The sequence below is a fragment of the Triticum aestivum genome, chromosome 1A (assembly GCF_018294505.1).
Source record: "Triticum aestivum cultivar Chinese Spring chromosome 1A, IWGSC CS RefSeq v2.1, whole genome shotgun sequence".
Taxonomy (NCBI): Eukaryota; Viridiplantae; Streptophyta; class Magnoliopsida; order Poales; family Poaceae; genus Triticum; species Triticum aestivum.
This window is the reverse complement of record NC_057794.1, coordinates 395139030-395156250: the sequence shown is the minus strand read 5'-3', so window position 1 is coordinate 395156250 and position 17221 is coordinate 395139030. Positions and strand designations below refer to the sequence as shown.

Genomic DNA, 17221 nt, shown 5'->3' with positions numbered 1-17221 from the left:
GTTTACAGTACACCCTGGACTTTCCAAGAATTATGAGATGAGTGAAGGTTTGTGGTAATTTTTTCTGGAATATTTTTTCCAAATGAAACAAACATCACGTTTAAGAAAATGATAAATAGAAGAGAAACTCTTCGACGCAACTGACTGGCCATGTGATCGGTTCGGCAGGTCAAGCACCCGAGGGGCTCGCAAGGAAGAGTTGGTGTAATTGTCCTGTGCTCCATCCAACACCAGACCGACGTGTCATTCTTACTCTTACCGACACGCCATGTCCGTGTGACCCGAAATGTTTCCCTGGTGTGCAAATAAACGATTCTCTTCTCTCTCATCTTCTCTACTCACTCAGTAAAAAAATAATATTTAAATTCTTATGATTTGTTTACATGTGAAAAGATCATATAAATGACGGACTCCATGAAGCATATTTTTAAAATACTCTCTCCGTCGAAAATACTTGTCATTAAAATGGAAAAAAAAGTGTATTTAAAATTAAAATACATCTAAATACATCCTCTTTTATTCATTTTGATGACAAGTCTTTTCAGACGGAGGAGTACCATATACATTTAAAAAGAATTCAAAAATATATTCATACACATTTACTATAGACTATGTAGAAATTTTTATAGTAATATACTTCCATATGTGGCGTAAAAGATAGACAACTATGTGTATGAAAAAAAGGCATTTTTTTTGTTTGTGCTAAACATAGACTTTTTCAAAACTTCTAAATATGCTTTTCATTTTTTTTCTCAAAAGAATGAGCTCCAACTTCTCACTTACACACCTTATTATACTTATTTTAATACTTTTTTGTTCCTAAATATAAGTCTTTTTAGAAATTCTACTAATATAAAGTACACATGGAGCAAAATGAATGAATATACAGTTTTACATTCTAAAATACTTTCTTCGTTTTAAAATAGATGACCTTACTTATTTTGGACAGAGGAAGTACATTTATATACGTTCGTATATAGTTTATATAAAAATGGTTCATGTGTGCACCCCCAGAAAAAATGTGAAGGACGAGTCTCTGAACCCACCGCGTGGCAAGACGATCCCCGCATGCAAAACGCAACCTGTCGAGCCTCTCGTCCGCCACGAGTGCAGCTGGACACTTGGACTGGCCACCGTTCAGCGAGGCAACGAGTGCCGACCGCTCCACGGCTGGAGTAAAACCAGAGACGCAACGGGGACCAGCGCAACTCTCCCGCGTGCGCCCCCACGCCACAGCCCCGCTGCTCAGCCACATGAACGTCGCCGGCCCGGCCACCGCTTTCGTGCCGACCGCCAGGCCAGCGCCCCGCGCCCTGCGACCGCTCTGGTGGCGCCCCCGCGCCCGCTGCAGCCTCAGCCCACGCGCCGCCACCGAGCCGCCGGCGGCGGCGCCCGTCTACGCCCCCACTCCGCGGGATCGGCCTCTGCGGACGCCGCACAGCGGGTACTTATATAAACGGCCGATTCGGAGGGTTCGTTCATTTCTGTATATGGTATCGGAGTTCCTGAATCAGGCGCAGGGCGATTTGTTGTTTTGATTGAAGAAATGTAGTAACTCTAGCTCACAGATTCACCCCCAGCCGTCCGCATGCTTGGTTTTCTGAATAAGGGCTCGCTGAATTTAACCCCGACCCGATATGATGCAGCTCTCAAGTGGGGCGGGCTGAGATTCTGTAGAATGCTGCTAATGTGCTACTCTGCATTCACAAGCTGCCAGGACTGTGATGTGACACTATGTTCATGTTGCAGGAGATTCAGAGGCTAATAGTGGTGATGAACTGTTTTGCAGGTATCACTATGATGGAACCGCCAGGGCTTTCTTTGAAGGATGGTACTTCAAGGTGTCCATTCCAGAATGCAGGCAGAGCTTCTGTTTCATGTACTCTGTTGAGAACCCATTCTTTCGTGATGGGATGACTGCTCTCGACCAGACATTGTATGGTCCACGGTTTACCGGGGTGGGAGCGCAGATTCTTGGTGCGGATGACAAGTACATATGCCAGTTCTCTGAAAAATCAAACAACTTTTGGGGGAGTAAGATGCTTGTTCAATCTCTTCTCTTCAATTGTTTTTTCCTGACAAATGCTTCTTTTCTGGCACTTCTTCCTTAAAAACATCTCAATTATTAAGATTAAGTGGACATAATAAGATTGTGTTGTGTATGGTACTGTCATTCTCTGTATATTAACTGGTGGAGCTGTATTTCTTGCAACGAGGTTTATAGAATCAAAATAAGTGGTATTATTCCTATCTGTTCTAATGAAATGGGAATTGTGCTGTCATATATATATCTGAGTTCTTATTTATGGTCCGCATCTGATGAAAATACAAAAATGAAGCTGGATAATCCATCATGAATAAAAATTCTCAAAGAATTAGCTCTACATTGCATAATCCGTTATTTCTATTCAAGAAATCTCAAAATGATTGAGAACCAGACCAGAGAATTGGGTCTGATTTTTCCCAGTCGAACCACTACTCAGTTTTATTCGGTTGAACCACTAATCTGGTCCAGTTTTTAAAAAGTATGCTCCAAAGTCCAAACAAGAGGTTATCGGACATCAACTAGTACCTTCAGTCACAAAATAGCGGTATTTCAGACATCATCACGGTCACAGAAATGTAGTTTTAACCACTAACTTATATTTCAATACATTGTAAAGCATAATAGACCTATACTAATATCTCATTATTTCTCTTCAACAAATATTCCTGTTAACATTTTCGTGGTCAATTTACATGCTTAGAGAAGTATAGGTCAACTGCGTTTTCTTGGAAGCCCCGTTTATTTACCTATGAAGAGTTACTGCATGTTAAAAAGCAGCCAAACTAAACCAAGATGCAAACTTATTTCACTCAGTTTTCTGTTGTCTGACAAGTAGTATTACTTTCCTTGTTTGCTTGAACTTTTGTAATTCAACACTCCGTGGATTTCCCAATTAATAAGCTGCAATTCGATAGGTAGACATGAGCTAATTCTCGGAAACACTTTCATTCCCAATAAAGGCTCAACTCCCCCGGAGCGGGAAATCCCTCCTCAGGTAGATGATTTATGGCTTCTTATAAAATTTGAGAGCCAGTTTGATGATCTAAAGTTTTTTCTTCCTTGGTATGACTTCCTACTAGAACACATTGAATGGCATGTGCCGAGCTGTTCCATATCTACTTGCTACCTAGTGAACCATTTGAAAAGGCTTCATCTAACTTGCTAGACTCTGCAAGGTTTTCCACTGAATTAACAGATTTGTATGTCTTGAAGCTCTATACTTGATCAATGCTTTATTTCTGTTCCTTGTTTCTGGCACAGTCTTAACAACTATGTAAGGAGATTTTTTTTGCAGGTAACTGTGTAAGAAGATTGATTTACTCCCACTTCATATATATTGCTCTGCTTCCCATTCTATGTTGCCTTAACATGCTTACTAAGTATCTTGTTGTGACATTTCTTGTTGATATTTTAACTGCTTCTGCTGTTGAGTAACTGAAAGTAAAAAAATATCTCTGAAAAGAAAAAAATTCAGTACAGTTATCTTTGTGTGACAATCTAGGAATTTTCTGGTGACGTCTCATATTTCTAGTTGTCTTTCTGGTGATTCATGTATTTTAAGTTCTCTACAGTCTTATGACTTGCAAAGACTTCTTTCAAATTCTGAACAGTTATCTTTGTGTGACAATCTAGGAATTTTCTAATCGCGTTTTGGAAGGCTACCAAGTCACACCAACTTGGCATCAGGGCTTCATACGTGATGATGGAAGGCATGTGAAATCCCATGTTTATTAAAGATCTGTGCTTTTAATGATTAGTAGATTGCTTATTTAGAAGCATTACACTGGTTGTTGCTGAACCATTATCGTCCTTCCAATGTGTGATAACTGCATCATGTAGTTAAAATTTTATGCCACTGAAAGAATTATGGTTCAAAAAATATAGCCATGGTTCCAGACAACATTAAGAAATACAGTTATGAAGATTTTGATTACATCTTAGTGTAAGAAAAAGTAAACAAATCACAGATAATGCTTTGATAGAGTCAGTGGCCTTCTGTGGTTGAGCAGTCGCGGCTGCGTTTCAACATTTTTTAGAATTGATGCCGTTCGTCTGTGAACGGATGAAAACGGTGCCTTCTACCCTAGGCCAGTATGGCATCTACTTCGGGCACAGGGCCAAAGAGCTGCAAGTTTTTCCTTGCCTCGAGGTGAAGCATCATCATGTGTTATCTTCAGTCTGGGGCTTCCTTGCACTGCCGGTGGCCACCCCTGGCAGCTCGAGGGCGAGCCTCTAGAGAGGTGTGGGCGCGCCCAGCACCAAGTTGGGGAGAGGATCCCTGTGATCTTGCTGTTAGGAAATTTATCATTTAAATTAGGAATATATTGGTTAACTTGGGCCTTAAGCTAGTTAGAGATAAGATCTACGGTTTGTTACTTGGATTGGATTGTTAGGCCTCTATATAAAGAGCCCCCACCCACCCGCACAATGTGGAATAAAGTATTACAAGAATAGTTCTTTTATCTTGCCTGCAGTGGTGAGAGTCTCTCCATAGCCCTTGTACAGAACAGGGTAAATTCCTTAAAGCTGCCTCCAATAACGGCAGCAAAATATACCATATAAGTTGTTGAAATGGAGATTGGGTAAAGAATTTATGCACACTTTTTTATATTCTAATTGGAGCTAGTTGTTGCCCTTCACAGGTCAAAGTATGTGCCAAATGTCCAAACAGCTCGTTGGGAGTACAGCACCCGTCCGGTGTATGGCTGGGGTGATGTCACATCTAAGCAGAAGTCAACAGCTGGTTGGCTTGCTGCTTTTCCATTCTTTGAACCTCATTGGCAGATATGCATGGCTGGTGGCCTATCCACAGGTTTGTTTTTGATACCCTGAATACAGGAACTTCCTGAACTATTCTGATTGAAATGCTGTTTAAACTTTATCCAATTAATGAAGGAAATGTTCGTCTCTCATGTGTGAACCATCTCGAAGATGGCACATGTACTGCCGATTAATTTTATGGAAGGAAATGGTCATCTCTCATGTGTAAAATTACCATGTTCAGTGGAGCCGTAATTCTTAATCTGAAATACAAAATCAGATGTGCTCATAAAAGTGAACTTCACCCAATCTTTTCCCCTTCAATAATTTCAGAAAAATCCTAGTTGCATTTAGGACATCGGTGCATACCAGGATTTGCTTCTAGTCTTATCTTATCTATGAGTCCAGTTTTTATCTTCCATTGAGTAACTTCTCCAGTCCTTTCTTAAATTATAGTACACTATGTTCATTAAAAGATATGTTTTTCACATTCTTTCATGGTTATAGCAGATATTTACAATTTTGTGGGTCATCATTCATAGCAGTAGTATGGTATGTGATGTAAAGACACTTTTGAAGCTGGTTTGCTTCATGTTACCGGAACACCTAGTGTGCTTGATATATAAAGGAGTTCTAATACTTCATATAAGGATACACCTATTCATATTATTGAGTTATATTGGTTTCTGATGTGTGAGTACTTTCCAGGATGGATAGAATGGGATGGAGAACGGTTTGAATTTGAAAATGCTCCCTCCTATTCAGAGAAGAACTGGGGTGGGGGTTTCCCAAGGAAGTGGTACTGGGTGTGTTTCTCTATCCTCTTTCTGAGCTTTGGTCTTCTATTAGTCTTGATTCATATAGATTAAAATATGATGTGCATAGTAACTCATTTAAGCATCAGAGAATAGGCCTACTTTGTAGTTTTGATTCTGTATTGCCATTAATCTTCACTCATGGTTTCAGTATAAATTGATGTGAAAGAATATCACGTGTTGATAAGATAGAATTCTATAGCAAAATGCATTATACATATTTCATTATCATCGGTCTTACTCTTGTATTATTCTTCTGTGTTCTGTCCTTGTATATGTTTGTCAGTGCCCAAATTTAACCCGGCCAAAAATTTGGCAGCCTGTGATATCTTGGCTCTTGCTTGATTAGTTTCCCAAATTTTGGCTGCCCGTGAGAACTTACCCATTCTCCTCACATTCTCTTCAGAATTCTTGCCAGCTGTCAAACAAAAGGTAGAGGAATCTCTAGCCAATTTTTTGGCTAGCCAATGTTGGACTCTACATGGGGCGAATAGACTATCACAAAGAACCACTAGACAGTTTCAGTTGATTGAATTTTAACTTTAAGCTACATTTGCGTAAAACACCCTACACATGCAAGACTATGAATTGAAAGAGCGGAAGCAAACTTTCATGAAAGTAAATGGAGTAATGGATAGATATCACAGAAAACACAAGGATTTTGCCCCGAGGTTTGGATTGTTGGCGCAATCCTACCCCTCATCGGTGGAGGTATGGACACAAAGTCTCATTCAAATGACCACAAAGGTCTAGGGCACAAAGTCCTTGGCCGCACAAAGCACCTTAGCCCACCTATCCCACAATGGCGGCCACTTAGGAATCCTCTCTCAACTTCTTGGTTCTTTCACACCTTGAAGGCTCTCCTGGTGCTCACAAAGCACCTTGGGTCTATCCACCATGGCGACCACGAAGCCTCTCACAATCTTCTTGGTTCCTTCACATGTTGAAGGCTCATAAGCACACCTAGCCGATTTAGGAGACACGCACCCCAAAAAGTAACAAAAAATGGGGTTGCTTGGTGATGAATTCCTTAATTGTGCTCTAAAAGATGATGTCCTTCACTGATGGGATGAGAGGTTCAAAGGATACGAATGAAACTCATGTGAGGAGAGCTCTGAAATATGGCTTGAAACTTGGATCAAATGAGTTGTGAAGTGCATGGAATGACTTGGCACAAGGTGGGATGGGGTGGGGTTATTTGTAGGCTAGACCTAGAAATCGTACTGCTACTCACTAATTAGCACAGCTCGGAGGCTCCAGGCAAAATCACCCTGAGATTCCGAATAGGCTAAGGGTGGCAACTTTCAACTGGCTCCGGGCAAAATCACCCTGAGCTTCTGAATAGGCTAAGGGTGGCAACTTTCAACTGGCTCGGAGGGTCTGACCATATCACACTAGTCCAAAGCCGAGAAAAGTCGCCCGGAGGCTCTGAACGGAGGAAATGATATGTCCACAGAGGCATATTGAAGCCATTAGGAGGGTCCAAATAATACTTAGGGATTTTGGATAGAACACGGTTCCAGCTCGGAGGCTCCGACCGCACATCATTCGGAGGGTCTGAACTAAACTGGAACACAGGGATTTTGCTACTGCCAGCTCGGAGGCTCCCACCACACATCATTTGGAGGATCTGAATTATACTGGAACACATGGATTTTGCTACTAAATAATCTCGGAATGTTCGGACAGAACTCGCTCGGAGTGTCGGAACTTTGAAATCAAGCTTAGCTGGCTCAGAGGTACCAGACAGAAGTCTTTCAGAGATACCGACAAGAGCAGTAAGCTTCTGTGGCATTCCGGATAGTGTCATTCTCCATATTAGATGACGCCAAGTATATTCCAGTCCTCAGTTGTTAATGATGTACTCCCTCTGTAAACTAATATAAGATCTTTTAGGTATTAGAGAGAGTACGTATTATTTATTATCTGTGGCACACTGAATATCATCTTCTGTAGACATAGTATTATCAAGGACACTTGATATTTTTTTTACCCTTCTAGCCATAATTTGTTACGTAGGCTCCCAGTTGGATAGCCGTGAAGCAGGCCATTCGTTCTGTATGGTTGTATAATTTTAGTTAATTCCGCAATTGCATGCATAACCCAAGATACCAACTGTAACATCTTTGCTCATGCAGATCCAGTGTAATGCCTTCTCAGGCGCATCTGGTGAAGTTGCTTTAACTGCTGCCGGTGGATTAAGGAAAATTGGATTGGGAGATACCTACGAGAGTCCTTCACTGGTACATATCTGTTACTTTCAACTTTATCTGTGGTGCATACTTCCATTTTGTGTTATATGTTACTTAGCTCATCATGCAAGCATGACCTGTGGATATCTGCTCAAAAAGAAGATTTGTTTTGGGCTTATTTATCCGAGAAACCTCAAAGGGGGAGGGTATTCTTGCTATTATTAATTGAGAATAATAGAGTTTGCCCTGTTTATCAGGGAAACCAGACTGAAAACCATACAACACTCAGTTAATTAGAGGTAAACCGGGCAACGTGGCTTATTGCTTGTTAAAAAATGTGGAAGTACACTACAACAAGTTTTGTTGAAAAAGACCACCCCCATCGGGCCACGTGGCTTATTGCTTGATAAAAAATGTGGAAGTACACTACAACAAGTTTTGTTGAAAAAGACCACCCCCATTGAAGCACTCCTTCCCTATTTCTCTTGGCATTTGTAATTGGCCCCACTTATAAATCTGACAGTCAGGGTGGCAAACCAACAACAAGGATATCAATCTGACAGCCTTCTGAATCCAAATATACATTTTTTTTCTGCATATCACTGGGCACCGGAAAATGATAATAAAATGCAGTTTTACCTGTTTTGTTGTTTGTCACAAGTATTTAAAGCAACTTAATTAACGTAGTGAGTAGTAAGTATTATTTCTAAGTAGAACATGAAATTATGTTCCATACTGTTGCTGTTCTGTTATCCGCAAATGGACTAGTGAGATATTTGGCACTACCTATCCTCATAAAAACTCTTCTTGCTCTGTTCAGATTGGCGTCCATCACGAGGGAAAATTTTACGAGTTTGTGCCTTGGACTGGGACAGTAAGCTGGGACATTGCTCCTTGGGGTCACTGGAGGATGTCTGGCGAGAACAAAAATCATCTGGTAATTATTATTATTATCCAATGCGGTTAAAATGTGAACTCTGCTTGAATGTTTGCCAGTACTTGTGTTGGGTTTCTTGACGTGTATTCATAACTGAGCAGATGCACACTTTTAGCTTTTTTAGTTGTGTAGCCTTAAATGTTTTCAATTGCTATAAAATCTCTGTTGCGCTTAAACTCGAGTGCACTTTATGCATTTCGCTGTCATATTTACTGGAGGTGTTTTGAACTTTTGGGGACACTTGCATTACATTCTATGCACTGATATAGCGTACATTTCACAGGTAGAAATAGAAGCAACCACCAAAGAACCGGGGACTGCTTTGCGAGCCCCAACAATGGAGGCTGGATTAGTACCAGCATGCAAAGACACCTGTTATGGAGATCTCAAGCTGCAAATGTGGGAAAAGAAATACGATGGGAGCAAAGGGAAGGTATGCGTTCATGGTTGATTGTTTGCACAAGTCGAGGCAACTTTTCTTCCGTGCTGGAAAAATTGAACTTGTTTTCAAGTAACTTGCATATTGCATAACGACACTTGTTTCGTTGCAGATAATACTTGACACTACAAGCAACATGGCAGCGGTGGAAGTTGGGGGAGGTCCCTGGTTCAACGGGTGGAAAGGCACGACTGATTCGCCTGAGCTTGTGAATAACATCGTTGGTACTCAGGTCGACGTGGAGAGCCTGTTCCCAATTCCATTTCTCAAGCCCCCTGGTCTGTAGGTTTATTCAGAGGAACTGTGAAGAAATTGAAGCCAGTGTAGGTTCTTTTGGCTTTAGTTCTGCAATCAACTGGCCCTGTTCTTCTCTCAAAAGAAAAAAAAAGCTTGCCCTTTTCTGAGCATGTTGGCTCAGCAGTTGGTGATGCAATGCATACAGATTAAGTTTCCCATGGCTCAGAAAGCGCCACTGCATCACCTCTTGGCTTAGTTTCCAATGTTACCGAAGATAAACCCTTTTTAAGGTGGAGTTATATTTTTCTTTTGAACAGCAAAAGGGCCCGGAATAGGAGAAGGGCCCAGTACTTGCGTACAGTTCTAACACATACTCCCTCCATTCCACAATGTAGTGCCTATAGATTTTTATGAAAGTCAAATTTTGCCAACTTTGACCAAGTGTATAGAGAAAACTGTCTATATCTACAATATCAAACATGTACATTCTGAAAATACAACTCATGTAATTCAATGATGTGCATTTGGTATTCTAGATGTATCTACTTTTCTCTATAAATATGGCCAAAGTTTGTAATGTTTGACTTTTGCAAAAATCTATAGGCATCACATTATGGAACGGAGGGAGTACTCCCTACAAGATGCTTAGTAAAATAAACCAAGTGATCCCAGAAAGGAGTAAAATAAACCAAGTTTTTTCTTAATCATCCGTGCTTATCACTACAAAGAGGGGTGTCTAATTAAGAGTCTATTATGTACTCCCTCTGTTCCTAAATACTTGTCTTTCTAGGCATTTCAACAAGTGACTACATACGGAGCAAAATGAGTGAATCTACACTCTAAAATATGAATCTACACTCTAAAATATGTTTACATACATTCGTATGTAGTAGTCATTTGAAATGTCTAGAAAGACGAATATTTAGGAACGGAGGGAGTACAAAATAAGCACCTTCGCAACTTGCATTATACAAAGCGTAAGGAGCATGTAGATGTGTGCATACTGTATGTGTGTATGACGGTGTCTGCATCTTCTTTGTGATCGCATTATCTCTGCCAAACCATCGAGACCAGAGGTTCGACCAGGGAGCCAGTGATCAAATCCCCTGGCGGACCCAATTTTAAAAAAGGGATATAGCAACACAGCAGGCCCAAAACTACACACCAGACCAAATAGAGTAAATTGCAAAAAACCACCACAACTGGGGACTCTAATTCAAAAAACCATCACCATTCGATTTTTTTTAAAAAAACCGCCAACACTGTGCTGACAGTTTTCAGAAAACACTGATCTGTCGCTAAATGCATGTTGACATCGCTTCTGACAGATGGGGCCCGCTGTAAGTGCTGATGTGGCAAAATTAACATGACACCGTTGCACCTGCCTGTTACACTAGCAGAAGGGGCACTCGTCAGTGTCTCATGCGTCTCACGGGTCCAAGACGAGGTCAACGGCGAGGACGCTGGTGCCCGACGAGGGAGGCAGACGAGGTCAACGGCGAGCGGCGAGCAGCGCCGCTCCAGCTCCGGCGAGCGCCGTCGCTGGATCCAGCCCGAATCCAAGACGAGGTCAAAATCCCCCCAAGCTGTGCATCGCGCAGGAGCCGCATCAAGTGAACCCGCAGCCGGTGTGTGACGCCGCCCCATCTGCGTCGGCCGCCTCCCGCGCACGGACTGGCTCCGGTGCCGCAGCTGAGATCCGGCGTCCGCCGTAAGAGCAGCAGCTAGCCAGCAGCGAGGCACCTCCTGCTCGGGGTGGTGGCGCAATGGAGCAGAAGCCGCTCCCAGGTCGCCGGAGTCGCCCTCGCCCACCTCCTTGACCGCTCCAAGGTGGCGGCGCCGGAGCCCCTCCCGTCGAGGTCGCCATGCCGGCGGTGCACGTGCCCGGCGAGGCGTGCCCGGAGCCCGAGCTGCCGGAGGGATTCCCGCCAGCGACGCGCCCAATCTGTGCCCGCCGTCAGGATCCTGCGCACGCACGGGCCGGCTCCGGTGCCCGCAACCGAGATCCGGTGACAGCAGCCAGGATCCGGCGTCCCGCATCCCCAGCTGCGGCCGGTCCTGCGAGCCCCAGCGACGCCGCGACGCTATGTACTCGCCGGGATCCAGCGCACGGGCTGCCATTGCCTGGATGTGCTTTTTTCCTTTATATATTTTTTGTTTCAATGACAGTCGGACCCCACTTGTGTAAGAAAGGAGTTACTTGTTCAGCAACAATTCCGTCTCCCATGTCCGTCACCGTCACGCCATGTCATCAGATGCAGCGGGCCCTACTTGTCAGATTCAGCCTCAACGTTGTAAATCATGCTATTAGTGTTTTTTGCAAAATAATTACTGAATACCGGATGTTTTTTGAAAAAAAAAACGAATGATGGTGGTTTTTTGAATTAGGGTCCCCAATTATGGTGGTTTTTTGCAATTTACTCGACCAAATAACTTGGTGCTGGAACAAACTGTATTACTTACTGGAAGGAATTAGCTATACAGGATGGCCAAGAATTCACTTGATAAACAAAACATGCTTAAGCCCTAATATACAGAGGACTCGAGGCAACAGATAGTAGCACGCAAGCCAAATTGATCAAGGTAACGCGCTTCGCCCTCGTACGGCGCTCAAGCACCGATAGCATGACAGAAGCACAGCTTGCGATCAGGACTCCTGGAATGTATGGTTGCTATGCTCCTCCCCTGCACCACGACTGCCGCCGTCAGTTACACCGTTCGTCGCCCTCTACCCTGTTACGAGTATGGGGAATAAGAGGCTGTGTTACCATTGCTGTTTCTGTTCCGTCCAGCTGTGCTGCTCCTTGTGGTCTTTGCGCGAGCTTTGCGACCCTGAAAGAGCAAATGGATAGAGAAGTTAAAGGTGAATCACACCCGTTTAAGGAACCAGGTTGCAATGTATTCTTTATTTCCTCTACAAACCGCAATTATAAAATTCCTTTTTTGACATGCAGCAAATGAAATGTTTGGTCCAGCCAGCGACTATGTGGAGAAAGCACATAACGATAGCCCGCAGAGACAGAAATACTACTTATCCATTCTAGGGAATGTCAAGAACCAGATATGGCAAAAACACAGAGTACATTCGACATAAAGGTGGGAGAAGAAACTGAAAAGCAAACTAACACACATAACTTCCAGCCAGTTAGTGTAAAGAAAATCACAGATACCGCATTATCACCATTGTCATGCACCTGTGGACCAGCTGGGACAGAAACAGATAAAGGACCCCTCAATAACCAACCAGTTTACAGTTAACACTGATTCATAAGCTCCTTCGGCCATAACATTTCCAAAATCACGAGTTCAATTAGCCTATTGTTGTAAGTTCACATTTTATTTAGATTCACATGGCGCCTTAAACCTATGCCCTAGCTCCAATTTTATTGAAATCAAGATTTGTACACATTGTGCAAACAGAGTCCAGCATTCAGAATTTAAACCTCTTGAACAGAGATGGCATCATTTGGCAATTTTGACGGCTAAGACTAAAAGGACGATTAACCACAGATTTTAGTGAGTACTTACAAAATATGAGGTAATTTGTCATGCACGTGCATCATTTTATACAATGTCATGATGTAGAAAATCTACAATTCTCTATCCACATCAACATGGAAGATCGGAGAATAGTTAATTCTGGATCAGCAAAACATGATGAAATGCAGGAACTATTGTGAAGAACATTATATTATGTACATGAGCTTCCTGATGTATCAAATCTATCAACAATCACAAAGAGACGAACTGAGTGCAAAACTTAAATAAGTTCCAAAGCTAACTGTTAATAATACTTGTGGCCGAGTTGACATTGCATGTGTATTTGCAAATCAGGCTTAACTTGCGAATCAGGCTTAACTGGTATAAGTCTTGAATAACTCAATATATACCAATTTAAGCAGAAACATTAGCATGTTGTCCTACCACTACAGCATATCTTGAACATTTTGGACCCACCATTGCATGGGCTGTAAAGGCGTGGCCAGTTTCCTTCCAGTGGGACTAATGGTTTGTCCATAGTGGCAAATCCACAAAAGACATTGAAATTGTATTATCATAACAGAGATATCCATTATTTAGTTCATAAATTCTTTCAAATTATTTATTAGCTGAATTCAAAGTTGAAGTGCCTGATTCCAGATATAGCATTAATGGAATGGTTTGAAATCATTAAATGTACACATTGTTCTTCTTCTGTGAAGCACTGTAACTTTGAAGTTATTTTAATGCAATTTTAACTTTATTAATTTAGCAGTCAGTACACCATATCTTTTGTTGTGAAATGAACATACCTGTACATAGAAGTAACTAGTTACCTATACACATGAAAAGTTCAATAGACAGTAGGTTATTTAACTCGTACATGGATCAAGTCAACTTTGTGACTGGTTTTAAGGTTGCAACTGAACATTTACAGAGTTAAGAGGGCTCAAATCAACCTTTTGCTAATCAATCAACAGACAAACTGAACATACGGAGCAGAATCTAACTTTTTGTGAGGCTCATGAGGAAACATACTCGATTCCAATTAATGAGGAAGCGCATCACGACACTCAGATCAGAAACATGTACTCCCTCCGTTCCGAATTACTTGTCGCAGGTATCGATGTATCTAAATGTATTTTAGTTCTAGATACATCCATTTCTGCAACGAGTAATTTGGAATGGAAGGAGTACGAGCTAGCCTATCCGCAACAGTTAAAACGGTCTACCACTTCTTCTGATACTAAAGGGGGACAGGCAATGAGATTTGGGACACCAGCGTGGATAGCAGATGCCCGGAACAGATGGCGGGTTTACCTTGCCCATGCACTTCTCGAGGTGCGGGGCGAAGCGGCCGGCGACGACGGGGCGACCGCAGTTCATGCAGTCGACGACGTCGGCGGCGATGGCGGGGTGCGTCTGGCCGAAGACGTCGGGCGCGCCCTTGTTCCCCCCTCCTCCCCCGGCCCCGCGGGTGGCCCCGTCCTCGGCGCCGGGGTGGTCGCCGGCGACGCGCGCGGCCCAGAGGCGGAGCTCCTCCTCCTCGGCGTCGACGCTGCGGTCGAGGCCTAGGCGCGCGATGCGGTGGCACTCCGACGCCACGTCCGCCACCGCGAAGTCGAGGAGCTCCTCGAAGCAGCTCAGCACGAGCTGCGCGCGCCAGAAAAGAGGGATTCGTCAACCGAAATTGCGGGAGGAATTTGAGAAATTCAGCCCGGGCTGGTGTACCTGGGAGCGAGGGCTGACGGGGGCGTCGTTGGAGGACGACATGCCGGCGGCTTAGTTTCCGATCTGGGTTGAGGGTTTTGTTCAATGGCGGTGCGCCACCAGCCCCCTGCTGGCGGAGCAGAGGACTAGAGTGAGGGGGAAAAGGAGGGGGGTGGAGCACAATTCGGTATCGTGCAGTCATTTTCTAGCCAGCGTCAGATTTCAATCCAAGGGCTACCCGTCGTCTTTAACCTCTAGCCACCGGCTGTCTCCCTGCCTACAACCAACATCGTGCCAATTGTATTGCCACCCAACACGGCCGACACCGGTGGTTTTTGTCCGTCTTTTGTCCGTTTGAATCAGCAAAGCGAACGCACGTGTCCGACTTTCAATTTAGATCGATATGTGCATCCAACACGGCCGACGCATTTTAGTCTGCATGGTCTTAGAAAAAATAAAGCGCACCTAAGATATTTAAATTTAAAACATAATTGAACATTTAAATTAAAGTCCACGGTCGAGTCCACTTCAAACATAACTAAACATTAATAAAAACTAAAAACCCGCCTCATAGTCTCCCAGCCCGCAAGCCCAGGCATCAATGGCAACGGCGACACAACCCACGAGAAAACCTACCGGTACACTGCCCGTGCCGCCTTCTCGGGCGTCTGTTGCGCCGACGGCTTTGCTGCGCGGCGCGTGGTCCTCCCCCTCGCGCTCCCACTGCTCCTCCTCCTCCTCCTCTCGTGCCCACAGTTGCCGACGCCGTCGTCACGCTCCTCCGCCAGCCAGCGGGCCCTCCACTGGGCAAGGTAGGCCACCTCCTCCACAGGCGTTGCACTCAGACACACGGCCGACACGCTAACCCACTCCCGCACCACACCCTCCCATTGGTACCTCTCGGGGGGCGACGGGTGATCCCGGGTGGGCTCGGGCTGCTATAGGAGAGGCGATGGTGGTGGAGAGTAGACGCAGTCCCTCGCTGCCGACAGCTCGGGCGCCTCCTCGAGGCCAGGCCAGCAGGCGTCCTCCTGCCGCCGGGACTCCTCGAGGGCGTGCTGGTACGCCTCCTCTATGCGGCAAGGTATGCCGCCTCGGCCTCCTCGTCCTCTTGCGCCACCACCGGGGGCAACGGTGCGAAGCCGACGTCGATCTGGATGGCACCGCGGCGGCACACGTCGTGCTCGATGGGGAGCCACACGTCCCAGTCTGGGGAGTCCTCCATGTACGCCGGGTCATGGCGATGCGCCAGCGTGAGCTGGGCACCGTTGGTGCTAAAATCGTTGGATCTCAGGTAGGGGGTGCCAAGCTGGTGATTTGAGTAAGATGGTAATAGGAAGGATAGGGACACGGTATTTACCCAAGTTCAGACCCTTTCGAAGAGGTAAAACCCTACGTCCCGCTCTTATTATATTAATCGTGGATGGGGTAAAATACAGTATGATCTACCTCGAGATCATATGAAAGAGTTAAGCTCTGAAACCTTGAAATCGTGCCTCTACGGACCTAACCACTAAGCTTATATAAGCACCAGGGGTATCTAAGGTTTACACATGGTCGGTTATAATCTAGTAATAAACATGGATTGGCTACACCGTGCAGGAGAGGAGCAGAATATGATGATGCCCACGGGCTTTTACGAGCTCTGGATAGCGAGGAACAATGCACGGGAGGGCGCATGTTGTATCTGTCTCTTGAGTGGAAATAGATCCATGAGAGTGTTGAAAGAACGACAACCAACTCGGCCGATGCTCACTAAAGCCATTGAAGATGCAAGTATGTTGAAAGGCAATGATTATGGAGGCGGAGGAGCAGTGCTTCGGGACGACGGTGGAGGTTTTTCTCGTTGGTGCTTGTCACTTTTTTGCCTCCACCAACAATCCCGGGTTAGCTGAGATCATGGCGTGCCGGCTTGTTATTCTTTTAGCTAAGGAGTTTGGGGGTACATAAATTGCTACTGGAATCCGACTTATAGAATGTCGCTCGCAAGATTAACAATGTGGTGAAAGACCTCTTGTCACATAGCCCTCTTGTTGAAGAGGCGAAAGGACTACTCCAAGCTTTTATGGAGTTTAGGGTCATTTATGCGCATCGATCGGCGAATAAAATTGCCCATATACTAGCTAGGAAAGGTTGCAGAAATAAGCTCTGTAAGAGTATCTCTAATAGACCCTTTAAAAATCAATCCTTAAAACACGTTCAAAGGGCCCTTTAAACTGTTTTCACGGTGTGAAACTAGGCCAAAAAGAACAGATGCCGTATTTACGAATTGTATCTAGAACGATACAACAAGCGGCGACCTCCTACCTGTGCGCCGCCACCGTCCGAGCACCCTCCCACCATTTGAAAGTGCTCACTACTGCAGGATGGTCCAACCGCGACACTACGATCAGAGACTCTTCGACGAAACTGTGTGCGATGCCATAATCGCAAACAGTGGTGTAAAAAACCCATAAAAAAGGTGCAAAACATTTGCGATGACGGATGCATCAAATATGTTTCAGATTTTAGTTGCGTGTGCGATGCAGGGCATACGGTTCAATTCAATTAACTGTTTGGGATGAGGAGAAATAAAAGAAACGGGCAGCCAGATGAAGGCGTGTG

The 17221-nt window shown here is 44.4% G+C and overlaps 2 protein-coding genes across 2 annotated transcripts; one reads left to right on the top strand and one right to left on the bottom strand.

Annotated features, from left to right (window-relative positions):
- The first annotated feature begins 1137 nt into the window (after positions 1-1137).
- Positions 1138-9749, top strand: LOC123052679 (probable tocopherol cyclase, chloroplastic). Its single transcript, XM_044475982.1, has 10 exons — positions 1138-1444; positions 1790-2034; positions 2962-3041; positions 3680-3756; positions 4690-4859; positions 5516-5613; positions 7761-7865; positions 8635-8751; positions 9035-9184; positions 9303-9749. Exons 1-10 carry the CDS (start codon positions 1254-1256, stop codon positions 9474-9476), a joined length of 1407 nt encoding a protein of 468 aa, XP_044331917.1. The 5' UTR covers positions 1138-1253; the 3' UTR covers positions 9477-9749.
- A 2099-nt stretch (positions 9750-11848) lies between these two features.
- On the bottom strand, positions 11849-14805 carry LOC123052682 (SAGA-associated factor 11). Its single transcript, XM_044475984.1, has 4 exons — positions 14639-14805; positions 14228-14560; positions 12196-12259; positions 11849-12112 (listed from the first exon to the last, which is right to left on the bottom strand). The coding sequence occupies exons 1-4, from the start codon at positions 14678-14680 to the stop codon at positions 12075-12077; spliced, it is 477 nt and encodes a 158-aa protein (XP_044331919.1). The 5' UTR covers positions 14681-14805; the 3' UTR covers positions 11849-12074.
- Between the last annotated feature and the right edge of the window lie 2416 nt (positions 14806-17221).

Bases quoted from the DNA above. Each gene is read 5' to 3' on its own strand.
- LOC123052679 (XM_044475982.1), top strand. From the start codon at position 1,254: ATGAACGTCGCCGGCCCGGCCACCGCTTTCGTGCCGACCGCCAGGCCA. The intron at 1,445-1,789 runs GTACTTATATAA...ACTGTTTTGCAG, and splicing joins CTGCGGACGCCGCACAGCGG to GTATCACTATGATGGAACCG. The intron at 7,866-8,634 runs GTACATATCTGT...TGCTCTGTTCAG, and splicing joins CCTACGAGAGTCCTTCACTG to ATTGGCGTCCATCACGAGGG.
- LOC123052682 (XM_044475984.1), bottom strand. From the start codon at position 14,680: ATGTCGTCCTCCAACGACGCCCCCGTCAGCCCTCGCTCCCAG. The intron at 14,561-14,638 runs GTACACCAGCCC...TGGCGCGCGCAG, and splicing joins CCGTCAGCCCTCGCTCCCAG to CTCGTGCTGAGCTGCTTCGA. The intron at 12,260-14,227 runs GTAAACCCGCCA...TTGCTCTTTCAG, and splicing joins TCGAGAAGTGCATGGGCAAG to GGTCGCAAAGCTCGCGCAAA.